The sequence below is a fragment of the Nannospalax galili genome, unplaced genomic scaffold (genome assembly GCF_000622305.1).
Source record: "Nannospalax galili isolate Female #2095 unplaced genomic scaffold, S.galili_v1.0 scaffold1045, whole genome shotgun sequence".
NCBI lineage: Eukaryota > Metazoa > Chordata > Mammalia > Rodentia > Spalacidae > Nannospalax > Nannospalax galili.
Window position 1 is genome coordinate 103,184 of NW_008353343.1, and position 1,603 is coordinate 104,786.

At 39.6% G+C, this 1,603-nt stretch overlaps 1 protein-coding gene across 1 annotated transcript; it reads left to right on the forward strand.

The window, feature by feature from the left end:
* Positions 1–476: 476 nt before the first annotated feature.
* Positions 477–1,337, forward strand: LOC103748039 (olfactory receptor 143-like). Its single transcript, XM_017802591.1, has one exon. The coding sequence runs from the start codon at positions 477–479 to the stop codon at positions 1,335–1,337; it is 861 nt and encodes a 286-aa protein (XP_017658080.1).
* Positions 1,338–1,603: the final 266 nt, after the last annotated feature.

The window sequence follows — 1,603 nt, forward strand, 5'->3', positions numbered from 1 at the left end:
CAGGTGAACAAAGGTGAGCACCAAGTTATATTTGTCTTCACAATTTCCCTTCAAACTCCAAAGTTTAAAAATCTTGGGTTTGGAGAGGGTCTAAATATGATTAAGATCTATTATTTAAACGCACATAAATTCAATAAAACTGTACATTGAAAAAAACTTGGATTTTGGCAAAATAACTTATACCTTGATCTTTTAAGCCTTAATTATTAGTAAAGATTAATAAAAGAATTGACATTATATTCAGAGGAACTGAGATGTGCAGCTGCATAATTACTGGGCAGAGACATACACCATGGGTAGCAGAAAGAGAGTGGGAATTCTTCAGGAAGCAACATCAGTAGTAGTTGGGGCTCTTTGCCTGCCTTGGGTGTGTTCCCTCAATGCAAGTTCGTAAACCAATACTTCTACTACCCTGCAGTCCATGATGGATTTCTCATTGCGTTCACCTTGTGTTCTTATTCTTACAGAGTCTGCTCATGAAGAAAATGGTTATGGTAAATGACTCTTCAGTGTCTGAGTTCATTCTGATGGGACTAACAGACCAACCTGAGCTCCAGCTGCCCCTGTTTGTGTTGTTTCTGGTGAACTATGCAGCCATAGTGGTGGGAAACATGAGCTTAATGAGCCTCATATTTCTGAACTCTCACCTTCACACTCCCATGTACTTTTTCCTCTTCAATTTGTCCTTCATTGACTTCTGCTATTCCTGTGTCTTTACCCCCAAAATGTTGATGAATTTTGTTTTGGAGCAGAACACCGTCTCCTTCACAGGCTGCATGACTCAGCTGTTTTTCTTCTGCTTTTTTGTCAACTCTGAAAGTAATGTGTTGACAGTCATGGCCTATGATCGATATGTGGCCATCTGTAAGCCTCTGATGTATAACGCTGTCATGTTACCTAGGATCTGCTGTCTGATGATATCTGGTTCATACCTGACAGGGTTTTCTAATGCCATAAGGGTTTTCCTTATGTTGAGGCTCAACTTTTGTGTTTCCAACACCATCAACCACTACATGTGTGATATCTTCCCTGTCCTTCGACTCTCCTGTTGTAGCACCTATGTCAATGAACTCCTGAGTACTGCTGTGGTGGGTACAGTTATCATTTCATGTAGCCTCGTTATCTTACTCTCATATGCTACGATCCTTCTAAATATCATTCAGATGTCATCAAGTAAGGGTTTGTCCAAAGTCATGAGCACTTGTGGGTCTCACATAATAACTGTCAGTCTGTTCTTTGGATCTGGGCTTCTTGCTTATGTCAAGCCATCATCTGCTGAAACTATGGGCCAGGGGAAATTTTTCTCAGTGTTTTACACTTCGATAGTGCCCATCTGAATCCTCTCATCTACAGCCTCAGGAACAAGGATGTCAAACTTGCTGTGAGGCAAAGCGTGAAGAGAATCACAAACTGATTTAACCAGTAGTGCTCTCTGGCCCTGTCTCTATTGTGTTTTTGCATCCTCCTCATTTGTCTTATCAGTACCTTCAAATTTAATTGTCAATATATTTTATCCTTATGTTTATTTTTAATAATTTTTATTGATTTCAGAATTTCAGAGAATGTAATTTGATTACATTCAGACCTCCTCCCATATCAAACC

Excerpts from the sequence above, each read along its gene's own strand:
- LOC103748039 (XM_017802591.1), top strand. The coding sequence starts at position 477 with ATGAAGAAAATGGTTATGGTAAATGACTCTTCAGTGTCTGAGTTCATT.